We start from the raw sequence: 19,614 nt of genomic DNA, 5'->3' as shown, positions 1-19,614 counted from the left end.
ACATCTTCCAAACGACATTCCAAAATTAGAGTCAGAAATATGTGGTAGTATTTGTTGTTTTTGAATAAATAATCCTTCCTTTTGTCCCTCAAAGATTTCCAAAGAGAAGAAAAAAGATTTATCTACTTCTGGCATAACCTGATTTAGAGCACTTGTCTGACCTGCCCAAGACAAATGCTGATAACATTAAAAAAAAAATCCTTGTTCACTGTGTTTGGAATTACCTCTCCCTTCCAGGCTGGAGACTGCATCAACTTTGAGACCCATCAGTACCCTCAGTACCTCTAACTGGAGAACTGGGGACAAGAGCAAAGAACTCCTCCAAAGCCTCCTTTTAAAAAGGACTCTTGGACCAGTCAACTCTTCGTTTCCTACCAGCTGCTGTCTTTGGATTCTACCCCACTAATGACATGCCTCCAACCATCCTCAATCACCAAGGTATCTCCCCTCCCCCTTTTATCTTCCTTCTGGGAAGGGGCTATCTTTTTTTTTTTCTAATTTGTATCCCTGTGCTCGGGGGCCACCTCTAGTCACCCTGATGTATATCTGATCACTGGCTCCAAAAGAGAAAGTGAGGCTGGTGACTTTGCACAGTCATGCCTCACTTAAATCCAATTCACTTTCATGTCATGGCATCACCTCCTTGATGTCATGGTCCTCTTCAAGAATGAAGGACAAACAATGATCCCCAATCCTTAGCACAGTGCCTCACACATTGTAGCTATTTAATAAATGTTTGGTAAATATACAAATGTGTGTCTGTTCCATATTTATTATATATATATATATATATATATATATCAAGATATCTCAAAACATGTGAAATGTATGTACATATGCATGTACATATATGTGTGTACACATATATATTAGGTAAATGGGGGAAATGATCAACATTAACCAAAGTCTTACCACTCTGGGAGCACAGGTTGGGGCAGCTAGAGAATGGTTAACCCAGATTTCAGGCTCTCAGTGCATCCACACTCCCAAGATTCTACAATCCACAAGCCCCCACCGATGTGGGGTCAGCTAGAGGACACAATAGGAAACCAGGGCCTGGCCAAGCAGTTTGACATCTGCCTTAGCATCTACAGGCATCTACTTCCCCCTCTCACTTCCCATCACTTGCTTTGGAAACAGCAATCAAATAAATACTATCATCACTCTTGGAAAGAGCATGCTTCACTGCTCCATGATCCTGCTTACTGTTTCTATGACCCTCCACACCAATGCTCCCTTCCTTTGCTGCCACCTCTCTAATTCTTTTGCTCTATTAGAATATTTGCCCTATTAGAATATAAGCTCCCAGAGGGCAGGGACCATTTCACTTATATATTTGTATTCCCAGGGCCAAGCACTTAAGCTGGAACAAACTAGGCACTTAATAAATGCCTTCCCATTCATTCATTCATTCACTCATTCATTCATCCATCCATTCATTCATTCAAGGCTACAAATACAGACCCAGGGACAGGCTATAATACACACACACACACACACACACACACACACACACACACACATCAAAAGACCAGCCTAGCTAGTTCCAGAGACTTCTATCACCAAAAGTTTTGCCCACAAGGTAATGAATATTTCTTGGCCTCAGAAACTCATGAAAATGATTACTAAGGGGTGGGGGGGCACTGAGAGCTTGCTTTGGTAGAATTAGTACCCACACTGATGAAATTAGAGACCTTTTGAAGTCTGGGAAGTATAATGATGATGATGATAAAATGCTTTATAACTATAAGCTATTATTACTAAATACTTGTTGACTGACTCATTACAAGAATTCTTAATTGATGTCCTCATCTATGCGAAGATAATTGCTTGGGACATGATGTCTGCCCTCTGTGAGACAAATAGAAGAAAAAGGTGTGGCATATGAGGTTCAGTGGAAGGAAATAGGGTTGTTGGCTGGTGAAGAGAAGATTCGGGGGGCCAGGATGACTGCCTTCAAACATCTGAAGAGCTGTCATGTGAAAGAGGGATTAGATCACAGAAGACAGAACCAGGATCAGAGGAAGAAGTTGAAAAGAGATCAATTTGGGCTCCATGTCAGGAAACATTTCCTAACAGTTCTAGATATCCAACCATAGCATGTGCTTGTCCCAGACATGGTAGGCTCATCTTCCATGAAGGTTTTTAAAAAGGGTCAGGACTACTAGAGCAGGTCATCATTTGTAAGTTTATCTAGTCTATTTTGCTTTGATTAGAGATTTCAGTAAGTGGAAGCATTTGCTGAGCTTGGGTCCCTGTTGTCAAAGGTACTATGAATGAAATTCAAGCAATTTGATAGACACATTCGTCATTAGAAGATGATAGAAGTGATCTTAGAAGGAGAGTCCAAAGCATCTGATCCATATCTTTTATTTTATAAAGGAGGAAGTGGAGTCCTTACCATAACTCTGAGGCTGAATGATCCTTCATTGGGTACTTTATATCAGGGACTCATTTTGGTAGATGGGATGGACCACATGGCTGTTGAAGTACCTTGTAACTCTCAAATTCTGTGGGTCTGTGACTCTATAACATATTTCATTTGTAGATTTTGATGGTGGAAAAGAGACAATTTCATCTAACCCTTTCATTTTCCAAAAGAGTAAACAGAGGGGAATGATTCACCTGAATTCTCCAATCTGTTTACATATGTGATATAATCCTCACCCATGGAGGTCTTCTGTATCTGGTCTTCATTCTTTCAACACCATGAGCCATTGGACTCAAAAAAATACCTACATGGATTTGGCAGGGAATCTGTCCATCAAGGTCAGTGATTCTCATTCTGAGCTACTCCCTCCTTTTTCAGGGGTGCTAGTAGAGACTAATACAATGGCAGGTTACCATTGGAGAGGAAAGTAGAGTGGTACAAGTAAGGGAAAGGGAAAATTGGTGTCATTGGACTCCCAAGTTCCATATGCAATGGGTCAGGAAAGCTATTACATGTTTCTATCTAACTATCAATCTAGGGATACCTCCTTAAGCAAAGTGGGATGTGGGTAGCAAATGTGAAATCATGAAGGAAATATTATGGCTCATAATTCAATTCAGAACAGGATGGATATTAGAAAATGATAGAATAACAGATTCTAAGAGTGAGAAGAGATCTCAGAAGCCATCAAGTTCAAATCTTGTCTTGATAGGAATCCTCTATCACATTCCCTCAGTCCCTTCTAAAAGATCTCCAATAATGCATTTAGTAGAAACAAGACTTAGGAAAATAACACCTGTCTCCTTTCAATGGGGAGGTAGGGGATTATGGGTATAGAATATTGCATATTATGGCCAGTCTCTCTTTCAGTCAGTTGGTTTTCTTTAACAGGTTTGTTGTTGCTATAAGAGAAGGCTTGCCGAGAATGAGAGTAGTGAAGAGGCCTTTATATCCAGAAATGACTGTGGTTGAAAAACAAGAGGCATAAATAAAACCCTGAAAAAAAAAAACTCTTTTAAAAAAGAAAAATCTTACTATATTTGTATGACAAAGTGATTTTTTTATTTTTAATAACATTTGAGAATGAACCCATATCCATGAAAGTTATTTATGAATGAAGTAACAAAGAATATGTGAATTTTTGCTGGTTGCATCAGGTCTTAGAATATTGTGTGGTCTTTAGAAAGAGACCCATAACTGATCAAAAGAGTTTGGGTTGTCCATCTACACAAAGAAAACCAAATGGATGAAGAATGTCTATTCCCATGTTATGAGATCCAGACAAATGGGCAACCTATAGAGTTTGTCCATAAGTATATAGAGCTGAATAAACAATGAGTTTGGCCCAGAATTAAATAGAAGGCCAGAAGGCTAGGTTGCCTTCAGGTAATTGCAAAGCTCCTTTAATAACCCCAAACTTATCCTGGAAAAACAAGTCCCTTTTTAATACCAATATTTCACCAGCATTACCTCATGGCTTTGAAACATAGAATGTGTTCACTTCTCTCCCCACCCAAAAAAATAACAACAGAAAATGAGTATAGTACAGAAGACAATGGAGAGGTACATGGTGGATATGAGCAGTCAGTCTGTAAACAACTATTTGTTAAGCTTCTTCTAAGTACCGGGCCCTGGGCTGAGCAATGGAGATACGCAGAGAGGAAAAAGAGAATCTCTGCAAATAGCTATGTACAAACACACTGCAGACAATATACGTTGTAGAGAGTCAACAGAGGGAAGGCACTAGCATGAAGGGGGATTGGAAAAGACCACCTCAGATAACAAATAAGGAACGATGGAAAACTGAAGCATTGGATGTTGTCAAGGCAACATAGAAGAAAAAGAGATGAGATGGCCACATGGAAAGGGCAATGAATGATGCATGGACAGCCCAAGTGTTCCAATGATACTCCCAAGTTGTCCAAAGAAAGCTAGCAAGTGCCCCCCTCCCAACTCCAGCACATTTGGTGGATGCTCTCCTCCCCTCTCCATGCAAATTTCTGCAAGGACATAAACAAAAGTCACCCAGAAAGGCTGGGCATGGAAGGGCTGCTTCATTGAAAGAACACCCAAATCGATGAAGATCACTTTGAGTATTTAAAGACCTGAGTAACTTTCCTCCATATTTGATTTTTAAAATCTCTTGCTTTTATTGCTAGGAAAATCAAATGATTAATAATGGAGGAAGTGAGATAGAGGAACTAGGTAAAAGTACAAAAGAGCCATTTTTTCTAGCATCTGAGGACCTGGATTTGAATCCTACCTCTGACTCTTACTAACTGGGTAATCTTAGGAAAGTCATTAAAACTCCCTGGACCTCAGTCTTCTCTCTGTACAGCGAGGAGGTTGAACTAGATAGCCATCTGGCTTCCTGTCTAGATCTACAGTCTTTCCACAAAAGGGATCCTCTTAATAGTTGCTTCCTGTTGAGAAGTGAGGAGGAAAGTCCATCCTGGAGGTCTGGGAGGGAGTGTTAGCCTTGTTAGTTTAGAAGCCTGTACATGTTCCAGCTAGCTGGAGTTTTAAAAAAATACTCATTAATATTTTGTCTGACCCCTTCTTGGGACCTGCCTCATCTGTTATCTTGTTGACTTGGAGCCTAAGGCTCCTATTTTTGTTTCCACTGATGGCTCTGGTTATTACCTGGCACTCTGACCCAGTTCACTACATTAGACCCATATGCCCTTGCCTCTGGCCCTTCTGGAGGGCGCTCTGAGTCATGATTGCCAACCTTTACTACATATATACCCAAGTTACAGCTTTTTTCTCAACCCGCCATCAGTTGGCTGATCCTGAGACTGTGGCACAATAAATGGAGATGAATCAGCTAGCACCCTGAAGGACTCTCGATCTACATTCCCTCTTCCTTTTAAAGAAAAAAAGATTAAATTTTTTTCAATGAACAAAAATCCATATTTTCCCTCTCCTCCCCCTTCCCCCCACTGAAAAGAAAGAAAAACGAAACCCTTATAACAAATATCCATGGCCAAGCAAAACAAATTCCCTCATTCATTGGCAATGTACAAAAAATGTATTTCTCAATCTGCACTCTGAATTCATTACCCCTTTATCAGGAGATGAGCAGCATGTTTTGTAATAAGTCCCCTAGAATCCTTCTCCCTGTTCCTGCACACACACACACACACACACACACACACACACATACACACTCCCCTTCAGGAGCTCTGCCTCTGAGTTAAGCCAGGCTAGATAGAAGAAAAAGAAAGCTGGACTACAAGTGAACATAGGATGACAGAATGCACCACAGAAGTGTAGATTTAAAGCTGGAAAGAACCTTGGAAATAATCTAGTCCAACCCCTACACTTTTCTCATGAGGAAACTGAGAAACACAGGGAAGAAGTGACCTATCCAAGGTAACTTGGGTAGCAAGTGGCACAATTAGGATTTGAACTTGGGTACTCTAACTGCAAATCCAGGGCTCTTTCCTGAATTTTTTTCCTTTCTACAACATGCTGCCTCAAATAGCATCCTTTTGTGGGGCTTCAGCTCATGCTGACTATACTCCTTTTTTCTCCTTAAAAGGGAGGTAGAAACTATGATCCAAACAAAGAAGAAGTTCATTGAAGGGTCTAATTACCCTGATAACTAATAAAGTATTCCTCATGTCTCACTTAAGTTTCTGCTGCAGACATCTGGTGCTTAGCAGAAACCAAAAAGCTGTTAATCGTATAACTAAAAAATCTAAAAAAACAAAACAAAAAACCTTGGACTTTGCTTCATTTCCTATTCCTTTCAATATTTCTTCAGATTTGTTATTTTTTGTGACTCCCCAGTTCTCTATTCCATGAATACATTATAATTTGATTACCCAGGCTCAAATCACAGTGTTTTTAAAAAGAATTTTTTTAGGAGGGACATTGACAAGTTGGAACAGTGACCAAATGGGTCAGGGCACCCAAAGCAGTGTAATATTAGGACCTATTGAAAGAACTAAGACTGTAATTTAGCCTAGAGAAGAAAAACCTGGGGCATGGGGGACAAGAGGGACCACGATAGTTTTGTCTTTAAATACTTGAAGGACCTCTGTATTGTTTTTCTTTTGGCTTGATCCCAGAGCTGGAAATTGTAGGGAGACATATTTCAGTTCAATATAAGAGAACATTTCCTAAAAATTAGAAGGGTCTGACTGTGCAGTGATCTCTCTCAGGTAGTAGTAGTAAGTTTTCTGTCACTTTGGGTCTTCAAGAATAAGTGTGGATTGCCACTTGCTGAGGATGTAAATGGGATTTAGGTTCTGGTTAGATATTGTATTGAATGACCCCTGAGGTCCCCTCCATTTCTAGAATCCCATAATTCTATCTAAAAATCAGAGCTGTGCAAAAATAGAGTGAGCCATCTGAGGAGGTAATGAACTCTCTGTCTTCCCAGGTCTTGAAGCAGAATGATCCAAGTAGGTCACTCAATTAAGTCCTAACTGAATTGAGCCTTGAAGGAAATGAAGAGGAAGAGGTAAAGAGGGAGTGCATTCTGTGCATGTGGGATGTCTTTGGGACCATAGGGAGGTAAGGGATGGGATGCCAAGGTTGTTTGTTGTTGTTTAGCTATTTTTCAGTCATGTCTAAATCTTCATGAGCCCATTTGAGGTTTTCTTGGCAGAAATACTGGAGTGGTTTGCCATTTCCTTCTCCAACTGACAGATAAGGAAACTGAGGCAAAGTTAAGTGACTTGACCAGGATCACACAGGTAGTAAGTAACTGAGAACAGATTTGAACTCAGATCTTCCTGACTCCAACCTTGTGCTCTATCCACTGTGACACCTAACTGCCCCTATGCCAAGTTTAGGGAAGAGCAAATAAGTTCAGGCAGGAAAATAATGTGGAAGGGGAGGAAGTTGAAATAGACATAGAAAGGTAGGGTGGAGCCATACTGTGAAAGGCTTCCCATGCTAATGGGATCTACATTAAGAATAAGGAGGTGATGGTAGTCCCTCTGTTCCCTGCTCTTATCAAATCACCCCAGAGTCTTGTGATATCACAGTTCATTGAGGATATTGACCAGCTAGAGAGTGTGCAGCTAGGGAGGGTGATCAGGATTTCAAAGGAACTGGAAATGTTGAGCCTGGAGGAAAAGTGTCTGTGGGGCCAGGATTGACAAAAGGAACATGATAGATGTGTTTTAACATTTGGAAAACTGTTGCAAGAGGGCTTAGCCTTGAGCCCTGATCATAAAGAAAAAAACCCAGGAGGCCTGTGTGGAAGATATCAAGAGAAAGATTTAGGGCTGATGCCAGTGTCACTCCAGCTTACAAATTTCTGAATAATTAAAGCTATTCAAAAGTAGAATGAGAGAAGGGATTCCGCTTCCCTGGAAGTTTTCAAGCAGGGGCTGGATGACCACTTATTTGGGAAAATCATGGTGGAGATTTTTTCAGTTGGACCAGATACACCAAAAGCTCTCCCAGTTCTAAAATTCTATGAAATGTCTAAGTGAGGAATTTGCATTCTATCCTAGAAGGAATAAGGAATCACTGATGATCCTTGAATGAGGGGGGTGACATGGTCAGACCCGGGCATGAGCAAGATTCTTTTGGAAGCTGTGTAGAAGATGGGTTGGACAGAGGAGAGATTGGAAATTAGGAAATCATATAGAAAGTGATTCTAGTAATGCTGGTCAAGATCTGGACCAGAATAACAGTTCCTCTCATTGCTCTATCAGCAAGCAAGTCACACATTCATCAGCTGCTCTGCTTTTCAGACAAAGAGCGCTAGCAGATGTCCAGATAGCTGAAGTCCTCCCATCAACAGGCAGATCTCAAATGGCAAAAATGGTAGAAATAAGCCAGCCTGCAAACATTTAATTAAGCGTCTACTACATTCAAGGCACGCTAGTGGATATTAACAAAACACATGTAGTGCCTAACCTGGTAAAGTTGGCTGTTGTCTGTCCTTCGTTCTGGAAGAGGACCAATGGCATCAGGAGGGTGGTGTCTTGACTTGCAAATGAATTGGATTTAAGTGAGGCAATGCTGTGCAAAGTCATCAGCCTCACTTTCTCCCAGTTTACAATCTACCTGGAGAAACAAGACATAGAGGCACAGAAAATCAATCAATCAACAAAACATCTATTGAACACATGTTATGAGACAGGCAATCAGTTAAGCATTGTTGATAGAAAGAAAAAAAGCATTTAGATCCTTTGCCTTCAGGAATCTTACATTTTTTTTAAAATGAAGATAATTCTCAAAAATATTCATAATACAGAAAGGATTATGATAAATTTAGCAGACTTTTATGGGTGATAAAGTGAGATTATCATCATCTTCAGGGGAAATTGCACAGAGCATCTGAAGCTTGAACTGAGCCTTACGGAATACAGGAAAATAATTCACACAGTTGGAGAGAAAGAAGCACATTAAAAATTGGGAAAGTGGTGAGCAAGGCTGAGAGAACTGGTACCACGTAGTCAGAGATTAGTAAGAAAATCTGGCTATAGGGAAGGGTTCACATGGGAAAGAGATTGGACTCATTCTGGTTGTTTTCCAAGAGAGACTCAAGGAGTAAGGGGTGATTCTGTGATTCCATGAAAATTGACAAGATTTGTCAACTGTGATTCTGTGATCCTAAGTTTCAAAGAGGCATATTTTGACTGGATGGTAGGAAAACCTTCCAAACAATTAGGAAATGTAGAATGTACTATCTCTGGAAGTGGTGGGAGGAAGAGGAGAAAATCCTTTCATGGGAGGCTTCCAGGCAAAGGCTGAATGACCACTTGCTAGTAACATTGTAGAGAAGGGATTTATGTTTAGACACTTGTTAGACTAGATGGTTGTTGAATCCTTTTCATCCCTGAGATACTATGATTTTGTGATACAGGTGAGATACATTCAGAAAGGTAGATTGGGACTAGATTAGAGAAGGCTTTGAATGTCAGGATGAGGAGTTTGGGGTTTACCTATGGGCAATAGGGAGCCATTGCAAGCTTCTGAACTGGAGAAGAGACATGACAAAGCGGTGTTTGGGGATGATTTATCTGGCAATGGTGCACTTGGTCAAATGAATCCAGACAGTCTAGCAGAAGGAAAACCAGCTAACAGATTATTAAAATAGTCCCAGGGGAGAAGTAAAAAGGATTTGAACTAGGATGAGTGGGGGGAAAGGAGTAGGTGATTAAGAAAGATGATAAAGGAAATGATAACTGTACATGGGAGCAAAGGAGGAAGAATTGGAGATGCTGTAACTCCAAGGTTTTGAACCAGGGAGAATGGTTATGCCAATGGTAGGAATAGGAAATTAGGAGAAAAAGGTAAGTATTGATAAGAGGCCTTGTTTGCCTTTCTTGGCAAAGATCTTGGAGTGGTTTGCCATTTCTTTATCATTTTACAGATGAGGAAACTGAGGCAAACAGGGTTAAGTGACTTGTCCAGGATCACACAGCTAGTTAAGTGTCTAAGACCAGATTTGAACTCAAGGAAATGAGTATTTCTGACTGGAGGCCCAGTACTCTATCCACTGCTCCACCTAGCTGTTTAATGCCCCTAAATGACTCTTTAAGAATAAATTGAAGGGCAGCTAGGTGGCATAATGAATAGAGCACTGGCCCTGGAGTCAGGAGGACCTGAGTTCAAATGTGGCCTCAGGACAATTACCACTTACTAGCTATGTGACCTTGGACAAGTCATTTAACACCAATTTCCCTGCCCTCCCCCTCCAAAAAGCAAAAAAAAAAAAAAAAAAAAGAATAAATTGAAGTCTGGTTGCCACCTGTTTTTGTAGAGGGGGTGTTCCATACCCAGAGTCCCTTTTCTTGCCTCCACCACACTTCCCTCCTCCTTCTCCCATGATATCATTGATCTAAACCAAAAAGAAATGTGATCAGACCAGAGGCAGAAAAAAACTTTGGCTTTTCAAAGGGGTTCTCCATATGGGATAGGATAGTTAGCAAGGACTCCATGAAGGATTTGAGCTGGGCCTTACATTCAGGGTTGGACCTTTATAGGAGAAGAAAAGGTAAGAGGGCATTTTAGGTAAGACGCCAAGCAAAGACTCAGCAGTAAGAGGGTTCTTTGGGAACAATTAGGAGACCTTCCTGGTTGGAATAGGGTGTGTATTTGTGGGAGTAGTAAGAGATAATGCTGGAAATAGATAAAGTAATTATAGAAAGCCTTGTCCCTCCTTCCTCAGTTAGAGGACATCTTGGTATTTAACTTCCCTCTGGTTCATCTTTTCCCTTCAGAGAGGCAGTGTGGTATAACAGAAAGTAACAGGAGCAAGCACCTGGGGAGGAATCCTGCTTCAAACACTTACTTGCTATGTGACCATAGGTAAATCATTTCACTCCTCCAAGCCTTAATTTCCACATCTGTAAAATGGGTGGTAATCTTTGTGTTTGCAGGATTGTTGCAGTGAATATCAAATGAGATAATGCTGCTTCAGTAAAAGTCTATTGTAAACATAAAGCCCAGACAAGTCTCTGATCTAAGTAATCCCAATTCCTTCAGTCTTTTCCTATAGTCCTTTTCCAATTCTTTCATCACTCCAATTGTCCCACACTGGACTTTTTCCAGTCCTACCCATCTTGCCTTCAACTTGAACAGGACCCAGCCCATGCTTAGCATAAGAACAAGATCACCTCCCACACTTCCTGTACATTATATTCCCGTTCATGCATTCCAGTGTCCTGTTTGCTTTTTTAAAACAGCAACTGCTATCTTGCTGACTCACATCCCACTTCCAGTTTATCATCCCCAGTGCCTAAAAAAATCCTGAGGAGAAAGGCCTCTCAGCTGATGCTTTGGGGGAGGCATGGGAGTGACTAATAGATTGACCCCAATGTTGGTACCCCTCCTGGATGAAAGATGGGAGCGCAGAAAGCCCCATCCAGAACAACGTCCACTCGGTGGCTTCTTTGCATCTCTCAGGGAGCCAATCACATTTTGCTTCGTTTTGTGGTTTGTGTGCACGTCTTACGGCCCTTCAGTACAAGTCATTAAGTTTTTATTAAGCACCAAAAATTATGCTAGGTGTGAAGCATACAGAGATTTAAAAGAAAAAAAAATTTAAGCGGCTTCTGCCCTCAGAAAGCTTATATTTTGGAGGAACACGTGGATAATTCATCTTTATATCCTTCCACCAAACTTGAAATTTAAAAAAAAAAAAGGATGCATCCATCAATCTTAATTTGCAGTATTGAGCATTCGTAAATCAACTCCATTATCTTCCATAGGGAGCGAAGCTTTGAAGAATGCCCGAGAAGAAATCTCTGCATCAGAATGGCTGGGATGGTGCAGCACGTGGGCAGTGTCAAGATGCCAGGGCTGGCTCAGTGACTGAAATACTAGGTGACCTGAGTTTTCCTTCCCTTTCTCCTCCTCTTGAAGCGGTCTAAGGTCAGGGTTATTTGTCAAAGAGAAGGTGAAGGCTTGTCTCTCCAACTCAAGTTGAGATAATCATTAGGTGTGGCCAATCCTTGGTTTGGACTCCTCCCCACTGAATGTAGGCACCACCCCTTCGCAAGGCCCCGCCCAATTCTATTGGCCACGCCCCTTGAAGAGACCTTCGCACAAATGACAGCGAGGTCTCCATAGCTCTACCCTATATGGGATCTGGGGGAGGTACCGACATCAATTCTCACTTCCATTTGACAATTCCAGGTGTCCATCTTACTAGCATCCCGCCTTTGCTCCGTCCCCTGGTCAGGATTGGTGGCTCTATTCTTTGTCTTCAGCCTATGATTGGTCCTTTCATTCCACCCTTCTCTTTCAGATCTTATAGCCGAGGTTAGCACGCAGCTTCCTGCTCCTGCCCCCCAAAAAAAAGAAGAAGAAAAGAAAAAGGGGGAAAAAAAGCGGGGCTAAAGAGAATGTCACCGGGGATCTTTGGTTTCCGATTCGCTTTCGGGCCCGTCCTTCAGAACGAACTCTACCTCTCGATTGGACCATAAGCCTGCCTATCGAGGCTCGAAGGCGGGATTTCCCAAGGAGCACCCCACCTTGCCTTCACTGGCCTAGCTACCCGCCCGTCTGGGGCTCTGCACCCGCGATTGGAGGTGGGCGCGGGGAGGCGGGTTCGGATTGGCTCAGGCGGCCGGTCAGTGCGAGGCGGGGGCGGGGCCTCGGCGGCTGGTTGCGCGTGTCCGCCGCTGGCTCCGCTCTATCCGGCTGTGCAGGGAGGTGAGTCCGGCGGCGGCGGCGGTGGCGGCGGCGGCTGAAGGAAGGAGGCGGCGGCGGCGGCGGCGGCGGCGGCGGCTGCTGCTGAAGAGACACAGAGGAGGCGGCGGCGGCGGCCGGGAGCCGGGTGGGGGCAGGGGGGAGACGGAGCAGTCGTGAGCCCGGCGGGGCCGTCGCGCGGGGGACCCACCCGCTCTCCCCCCAGCCCTGCTCGGCGGCGGGGGCAGGAGGCAGCCCGAGCCGAGCCGAGCTCGAGCGCACCCCGCCCGCCACCCGCGATTGCATCGCTGGGCCCCGGCCCCGGCGCCGGGCTCTGCCTCAGCCCCCGGGGCGGTTCCCTGTGCCTGGGCTCCGGATCGAGCGAGCCGCGAGCGCTGCCCATCTCGCCTCGCTCCCACCCCCCACCTTCCATCCCCTGCTCCTCCTCCTCCTTCCCCTTCTCATCTTCCTCCTCCTCACTTTCCCCCTTCTCTTTCTCTCCTTGTCTCCTTCCCTGTCTCCTCCTCCTCTCCCCCTCACTCTCTCTCTCTCTCTCTCTCCCTCCCTCCCTCCCCCTTCCCTGCCACCTTCCCACATTCCCTGGCTCATCCTGCCCAGGGAAAGTTTAGCCACCCTCCCCCCGCCCCCATCCCCATCCTCCCCCCCTTCCCCTCCCCTCCCCTCCCAGTCCACCTCACTGAAGAGGAAGGGGAGATGTAGGAAGAAGGCCCGAGGGGTCCAGGGGGGGGGGGGGCGTGCTCTGTTTTTTCCCCCCCCCCTTTAAAAACCAAATTTTTTTGGGGGGGGGGGGGGGAGAGAAGGTGGAGTGAGGATTTTATTTTTGAGGAGTTGGAAAGGTGTTCAGAAAAGGATGTGGGAATGGAAGGGGTAGGTGAAGCCACCTCACTTACAGGTTTCCAAAGGTGGTGTGTTACCTGGGTCTTTTTGTGTGAGTGGTTCTGGGGGAGCAGGAGATTTGGCTTCTATTCTTACATTCAAAGTTAGTGGGCTCCCCCAAAAATGTTAATAATGGAGTTTTAGTACTCAATTGTGGCAGGAATCCTGGGGGGAAGGGGTCCCTTTTTCTTTTTCTTTTTGTTTTGTTTTTGTTTCTATTTTTTTGCAACACACACCCACAAAGGAAAAGAAAACACCAAGATCCTCTAAATTGTTTGGATTGATTGATGAAGACATAAAGCCTGTTAAGCTCTATGTTTTTTAAGGTGGAGTGGTGTTCTTCATTTTTAAATGGCCAAATGACAGCTTGACCCAATTTGTTTTCAAATCAAAGGGCATTTTTTAATGTCTCTTTGTGGCACGGCAGCCAACGCAAAGATGATGGCGGCTTACAATGGTGGGACATCTGCCGCGGCAGCAGCAGGTCACCACCACCACCATCACCACCACCTTCCACACCTTCCTCCTCCACACCTTCACCACCACCACCACCCTCAACACCATCTTCATCCCGGATCAGCTGCTGCTGTCCACCCTGTGCAGCAGCATACCTCTTCAGCGGCTGCCGCGGCTGCTGCAGCCGCGGCGGCTGCTGCCATGTTAAACCCCGGGCAACAACAGCCATATTTCCCATCACCGGCACCAGGTCAGGCCCCTGGACCAGCTGCCACGGCCCCAGCTCAGGTACAGGCTGCAGCAGCAGCTGCAGTTAAAGCGCACCATCATCAGCACTCACACCATCCACAGCAGCAACTGGACATTGAGCCGGACAGACCTATTGGATATGGAGCCTTTGGTGTTGTCTGGTGAGTATGAAAAGAAACACAACTCATTTTTCTTTCAGCTGTTGTGGTTGGGCACAACCAACCAGAAGGTGCATACAGCCTTTGGCATGTGCTCTTCCCAAGGGCACTGAGTCTGGCCACACTTAGGGGAAGACCACCTCATGAGCCATCGAGGTAGGCCTAGGCCTGTGCTTAGGAGCCATGTCACATTTTGGGTGGCAGTCTTGCTCAAGGGCATCTTGCTAGACTTTACTTGGTGTCATAGTAAGCAGCTAAATGGATGGTAAATGAAAGAATGAATGAAGTATGTCTTTCCTCGAAGACCTTGGAAGATCACATCTGGTAGGGTCAGAATTTGCAGTCATTTGCCTAGGCTTTTCAAGTACCACAACCATCCCAAGCTGATCATGTATCTCATGCTAGAATCTTATTCTTACTTAGCCTGCCTTTTTACATCATAACTTCCCACTCCCATTCATCCTTATCAGCTCTTATTTCATGACCCTTTGAGGGCTTTTGCTGGTAGAGTTCGTGGCTGTCTTCAACTCGATCATTTCTAACAGTTCTGCATTTCTCAGAAGAAGAAAAGTTAGGCAGCTTAAGCATATTTTCTTGACTGACTTATTTTAGGCCCAGGAGGCTATTGTAGTCAGCCCCTTTTTGGAAACCTGTTAAGGAGTTAATGGTCTTTTAGTAATGAAGTTTCTTACTCAGGTATTACAAGTGACATTGGTAGACTGTAGATTTCCAGTGGTTCACATTCATTGTAAGGTTTTAGTGTCATTCAGGGGTCAGTTAAATTACTCTCAATCCTTGGTAGTTTGAGTAGTGTAGAGATAAAGTATTCTTTTAAAACATTCTTCTACTGTATACTCTTCTCCTAGATTGTTTTACAAGAGCAGAGAGAAGCAACATTTTGGTTTGTTTTGTCTTCTCTGGAAGATTAAGACACAATCTTGCGATAAAAGTATCAGTATTTAACAACGTAGAACTATATTTCCATGCAACAATAACGGAGTAGACGGGAAAACATTTCTGGGGTTAGGCTGTCCTTTACAAGGATCTGTGTTCTTATACATGTGGAAAAGATTCCTGTTAGTATTCAGTTTTCTCCACCAGTAGAATGGATTGCCTCCACCCATCTATCCCATCCAAACTGCTCTCCAAAGGCTTCCTTCATTATTTCTCATGATGATCCTGTAATTAGCATAAATGTGTTTTTCTGCATTGTCTCTGGCAATCATGGCTTATTAGTTCAGATTTCTTCCTTTATGCTTTCAAGCAGGATCTGATTCATCTCTTTAAAACTGGGGGTTCTTAGACCATAGATGAGACTCTCCTGTCCATCCTGAAGCTTCATCTGAATAACTCCAAGATGGGAGCTCTTGGGTTTTCTGGGACTACTAGGGAAGAAGGCAGTAACTGTCAGAATGTCCCAGTCTGTTCTGCCACTTCATTTTCAGCCCCTCATTGCCAGTGACTCTGAGTAGCTGCTTCACCAAAAGGTTGGGAACGTTCAGAAGTTTGTTAAATAGAAAGAATGACAGCGTTTTGGGGCTTCCCTAGTTGCTGCTGCTACCATTCCTGTGTGGTAGAAAACAAAGATAGAAAGAGATGGATTGCAGCATTATTCATTAGGCTTTACATATAACCCAAACACATGGCAAAAGTGATGCAAACAGTTGTGATTGTAGAGTAGGCATGGGGAAAATGAGGGGGGGAAGAAATGTATGAGCAAAAAAAAAAAGGTGGCCAAAGCAAGGGATTCTGGATGGATGAGAGGACAAACAGAAGGATGGATGGATGGACAGCCCCTTGGTGCTTCTTGGTAGCCTCCAGATGAAAAGAGAAAGTGCAGCAGACCCTCAAGGCATGGGGCGTGCTCCTTGTGGTGGACTTATGGAAGGACATGGACAGGCTTTGCCTTACTCAGGCAGGTGTGACCTTACAGTGATGCAGCTGAATCTGGGGCTTCATTTTTGGAGGGAATGCTCTCATCAGTAAGACCACAGATCCATTTGAGTATTTTCAGAGGAAGAGGAAGGAAATAGTCGATTTTTGGCAGTTGTAGAACCAAACTTTTATTGTTGAAACATTATTATAAAGAAAACTGTAAAATAATAATAATGTGAAATTAGAAAATTCCAAATAATGTGAAAAAAATATGCTTGAATTGTTTTTGAAATCTTTCACTAAATTTATGGTGTAATTCTCTATACCAGACTATTCAGGACAAAAGTATATGGGTTGTCTTTTATTGTTTGCTGTTTCTTCTGTGTTAGTTTTGATCCCTCAAACTAGATAGTGAGATAATAGATAAAGGACCACATTTTAGGTTTTTGTCTCCCTCTACCAAGTAGCTAGCTCATTGCTAAACCTCTAGCTGGTGTTCATTCAACACCCACATTTGCTCATTGTTTAATTGATCTCTGCTAGTCAGGTTCCTCTCTTTTCTTCAGCCTAACAAGTTCTTGTGTGTGCTGTTTTATGTGTTTTTATCAGATGTTGCAGGTGAAACACAAGATCTTGGCATGGAAAGAAGGGGAGAGTTCCAGGTGTTTGTGTTTTTTTAGCATGCAAATGCATTTTCTATTTTTATAGTTGCATATTAAAGATTTGCTGTCTGAATTATTTTTGATCAGCTTTAGTATTTAACTCCTATGTGACCTAAATAAGATTATTAACATACTCTTGAACCAAACTGTGAACCAGCAATCAGAATGAACTGTGCTCATTTTCTGAAACCTGAACCAGACTTTGCTATTCTTTTTTTTTTAACTGAACGGCTAACTGAACTAAAGTATGTTTTATAAGCACAGCTAATGAACCAGTTCAGACTGGAACTGGACTATTTTCCAAAACTGTTGAACCGGAATATAAAGATATTCACCAAAGAGATATTTCATTCTGTTTGAGACTATAGCTGAAATAATGCAGCTTTTAATATGGCAGGAAGACTTATATGAACTGATGCAGAAGTGAAGGGAGAAGAACCAAAACAATATACACAAAGACTTAGAACAATAAAATGAAACATGTCTAATTCTAAGGATGGGACTTGGTCCCCAAGAGGAGTTGAGAAAATGTACCTTGCCTCCCCTTGTTTTCAGGGTGGAAGACTATGGGTATGGCATACTGCATATATTGTCAAACTATGAATTTGTTTATTTTTTAAACTTTATTACCAAAAAAGGCTTAAATAGGGTGTGAGGGTGAGATATATTTGGATATGAATGACAAAAACAAAAGACATCAAGTTAATAAAGTAAGCCACTTCTAAGAAGGAAAAACTTGGGTTTAATAGTTGTTAATGTGGAATTCCAGATCCACTTAGATACAGGTCTGTATGTAGTTTATGCATTATTTTAGGTCAAGTGATTGCATTTCTGTCTCAGAACATTAGAGCACTGTACTCAGTGGCACTAAGTGATGACCCAAAAAGTTGTATGTAATTTTGAGGGATATTTCATTATTCCTGCATGTAGACTAGGAGAGATATTTGTAGAAGTGATGCTTCACTTTACCATTTGAATTTATCACTGAATAATTTAGTGTACCTGACTGAATTTATCTTGCTGCTAAGTTTAACTAGTGGAATAACTTATCAGGATTGGACAGTTTTATAAAAGTAGAGTCTCCTATTAGCTTGCTGGAAGAGATGCTGATTTGGTAGTTCAATTAAGGTTTCATTAACAACTGTCCTCTGTAGTTAATTTCCAGCTAAGCCTTTCCAGTTTATTTGGTGATGTGACTGTGGAGCATACCCAGCTGTGATGCTTTCCAGTGCATAGTGATAGTCTGGGTGGGTCATCAGGTGTATATCATGCAGCCTTCCTTCCCGAGATTCCATTTCACCACCACCCCTACCCCACCCCCGTCCCCCAACCCCCATCCTGATATTTTCACAGCTGATTCAGTGAACTTGACATAAACCAGTCATTTTGACTCTAGCTTAGATGTGGTGCAGAAGAAAATATTTGTCTTTTCTTTGAAATGTTGACAGCTTCAGAAAAAAGACTCGGGGACTAATGAAATTTGTACTTCTGAGGATTAGCCAAAACTGAGAAAACTTTTGTTTTAAGGTTGTTGTTTTTTAAGAGAAAATGAGAGTTTTGAGTCCTGCCACAGCCAGGGGCAGTTCTGATCTGGCAGTTTAATGGATAATCAAAGCCTAGAGTATACTGACACCTTCGAATGCCTAAATGAAAATGAGTCTGGGGGAGGCAGTCTATTCAAGTTTCACTTTGATTTGAGATGCCCAAGTGAGAACTGGGACCCTGGAAGCCACTAGAATTAGCCTAAAGTTGGAACTTGCAGTTTACGGTCTTAATACCTTTAGCCAGCAAAACTTCTCAAAACCTTTTAAGGACTCAGCACCATTGTTGTCATTGCTAATGGAACCTAATCAGACGTGTTTAGTGGTGAGCAAGGATGTTGCTTTCTGTGTGGTTGTCATATTCAGCAAATAAAAGTAGGGACTCAATTGTTTTGGAGGCTTGGATTTAAAAATGTTAGGAGGATTCCTTTCAGTTTTCTTTGATGACATGAGGAGGGGATTGCTTTATGAAACATGGACTAAGGACCAGGACAACTGGGCTTAAACCAGATCTGAAGATTTAGGACTTGAAGAAACCTGGGGTGGAGAGCCTCTTCAGCCTCTATCCCCTGTCATTTTACGGACAAGATAACCTAAGACCAGAGAGGTTAAATAATTTACCAGAGGTCACACAGGTAGTAAATGTAAGTAAATTAGAAACTAGACCCTCTGATTCCATGCTTCTTTATAGTCCATCATGTTCTGCTTATATTAAGGAGAAAATTGTTATATGTCCCCTTCTCTCAAGTTTATTATTTTTAAAAATAGCATCTGTGGTGTGGACATAGCAGGTGTTATTAGTGTTAACATTTAGGATTATTTGTCATAAATCTGGAGGTCATCTATTCCCACTCCCTCGTTGTACAATCTATCACAATGAGGAAATTAAAGCCCTGTGAGGTGGCACCGTGGGGGCAGCTGAGCAGCCTGGGACCAGGCTCTCATGGCTGCAAATCTAGGCCTTCCACTGCCCCAGACTGCATTATTTGGGAAGATTAAGGGTTCGTGTACTGGTAAGTTAATATTTCCTCTTTGAAGCAACAGAAAGGAAGGAAGAACTTCTCTTTGTGTAAAGCTTAATACTGATGAAAATCCATTTTTCATTTTGTTTGGATGCCGAAGTGTGCAATGAAGAATTTGGTAAAGTGTGGAAATGTGACTCTTAGCAGGATGAGTAATCTGTTATGTATTTAATGACCTCATATGTAGGGAGGTGATTGTCTGTTCCACACATCTCG

At 42.7% G+C, this 19,614-nt stretch overlaps 1 protein-coding gene across 2 annotated transcripts in view; it reads left to right on the top strand.

The window, feature by feature from the left end:
- The first annotated feature begins 13,119 nt into the window (after positions 1 to 13,119).
- Positions 13,120 to 19,614, top strand: part of NLK (nemo like kinase) — a 127,507-nt gene continuing 121,012 nt past the window's right edge. For both annotated transcript variants that reach the window (XR_011168656.1, XM_069089840.1), the window contains exon 1: positions 13,120 to 14,301. Coding sequence is in view for 1 of the 2 variants with exons in the window: in XM_069089840.1 (XP_068945941.1) it covers positions 13,841 to 14,301 (461 nt within the window). In the remaining variant the exon portion in view is untranslated. The remainder of the gene's footprint in view (positions 14,302 to 19,614) is intronic.

This window comes from Petaurus breviceps, unplaced genomic scaffold (assembly GCF_028583685.1).
Source record: "Petaurus breviceps papuanus isolate PSGF00001 unplaced genomic scaffold, PetGlider_PUasm1.0 186, whole genome shotgun sequence".
In the NCBI taxonomy this organism is placed as follows: Eukaryota; Metazoa; Chordata; class Mammalia; order Diprotodontia; family Petauridae; genus Petaurus; species Petaurus breviceps.
Note: the sequence above shows the minus strand (reverse complement) of the source record. Positions and strands in the feature narration are given on the sequence as shown.